We start from the raw sequence: 1,871 nt of genomic DNA, 5'->3' as shown, positions 1-1,871 counted from the left end.
TTGAGGTAGGTGACATTTAACATCAGTTTTTTAAAAAACTGATGTTGTAAGTAACATTTCACATCAGTTTTTTTAAAAACCGATGTTGTTTTAGAATTTTTTTTTAACATTATGTTTGTTTTTCCAATAAATCCCAAAAATAACTTGTAAATTTTAAAATCAGACCACACAACATATACTTTTCATTCCGTTTTGAAACAGTTTTTACCAAAAAATTTAATGAGAAATTTACTAATTACTATGAATTTAAAACATATTTAATGTTGAGACATGAATTGTAAATTAAGTAAGTAAATATAAACTACAATTACAAAATTGTCTAAACATCCTAAGTTTCATTTTTCACTTTCAAATAGTTCTTTGCCCATTGGTTGCGAAGCGCCTTTAATCTTTCTGGTTCCAATGGTCTAGGATCAGTGAAATACTGCATGATATAATAAAACATAAGTTAATAATATATTAGCAATCATAATAATATGAAATTTGGTGAATTAAAAATTACCATTTCCCAATTATTCTGGAAATTTCCTAAGATTATAGTTGACATCCAGTGCATGACGTAATACCCAATTATAGTTGTCTATTACACTAAATACATTATGAAATTTAGATATGCAACGATCAGTACAAATTAGTCTACACAGTACTAAAATATAAGTAAAAACATATTGTTTAAATAACTTACTTTAACAACAATCCACCTAGCAGGAGACTTGGATTTACTTTGTTGAGTATCGTCAAGTCCTTTCAAAGCACTATTGAATACAAACATAGATTCTTATTGTACATTCAAAATTTTGATTTACCTGACTAATGCTAATGCAAATATATTGAAAAACAACACTGACCTATTAATTATGCCTTTGAGGTAGTTGTCTGGCTTATTATGCAACGAACAAAACCAAATGACAACATTTTCCTTAGGCAAAATGACGGCCATTTGCCAATGTGCACTGCAGTGGAGACCAATATATGTTATTATACTATTATACATTATTTAAATTCATTTGTTGGGTTTAAGTTACCCATTCAGGTAGGCTCCAAGGTACACATCCCGTTTTGAATTTTGCATCCAGTTCTTCATGTAATTTTCTGATTCAAATTGTGATTGGCCAGATCTCTGGATAGACTGTGGCTCGAGGAATCCATACACATCGATATTCCCGGCTCGCATACTTGTCTCAGTCATATGCCTATTGTTGTTAACACAAAGTAAATTATGCATAAAGGTAAAACAATAAATTAGGTAATTAACAATAATCTAAATTGACTTACAGAATCCACAACTGTATAACAGATATGCTGAGACATTGACCACCGTGTGCAATTTCAGACAGATCTTCATGCTTTATGTACAAGGGGAAGTTTTCATTAAACAGGCCAAACAAGGTAGCATCCCACATAACCTGCAATGGCTTCAAAAAAAGCTGTGGGATGGTCAATGTCATTAGATATAGCGGATCATCGACCTCATCAATCTCAAGAATTGTCTGTAATTTATTCTAAAATACAATAAATAAGGTGGAATATACTTAATTTAACACATTAATTAGAGTGAAAATTAATAGTTAAAATAATAAATTAAGGAGATAAAAACTTTATCTTCTAAAAACCAAGCAAATGTAACGCTTAGAATTTTTCAAGAAATCCACATGCATTAGAATCTTGGAAAACATCAGAGCTTTAATTTATTATTTACCGTATTATTTATCATCAAAGACTTTAGGTCACAAAGCAGGAATTTTAAAATCAATTAAGTCAATGGCTTCAATTACTAAAAGAATATTGGATGACGTACAGAGACCTTTTCTTCTTCTTTTTTAACCCTTAGCTTGGTTCAATGGTTTTATGATCATCTTATTAATAAAAAA

At 29.9% G+C, this 1,871-nt stretch overlaps 1 protein-coding gene across 1 annotated transcript; it reads right to left on the bottom strand.

Moving 5' to 3' along the window:
- Positions 1-335: 335 nt before the first annotated feature.
- Positions 336-1,189, bottom strand: LOC114410591. Its single transcript, XM_028374554.1, has 4 exons — positions 1,026-1,189; positions 849-953; positions 707-755; positions 336-407 (listed from the first exon to the last, which is right to left on the bottom strand). The coding sequence occupies exons 1-4, from the start codon at positions 1,187-1,189 to the stop codon at positions 336-338; spliced, it is 390 nt and encodes a 129-aa protein (XP_028230355.1).
- Between the last annotated feature and the right edge of the window lie 682 nt (positions 1,190-1,871).

The sequence above is a fragment of the Glycine soja genome, chromosome 4, assembly GCF_004193775.1.
Source record: "Glycine soja cultivar W05 chromosome 4, ASM419377v2, whole genome shotgun sequence".
Classification (NCBI taxonomy): domain Eukaryota; kingdom Viridiplantae; phylum Streptophyta; class Magnoliopsida; order Fabales; family Fabaceae; genus Glycine; species Glycine soja.
Note: the sequence above shows the minus strand (reverse complement) of the source record. Positions and strands in the feature narration are given on the sequence as shown.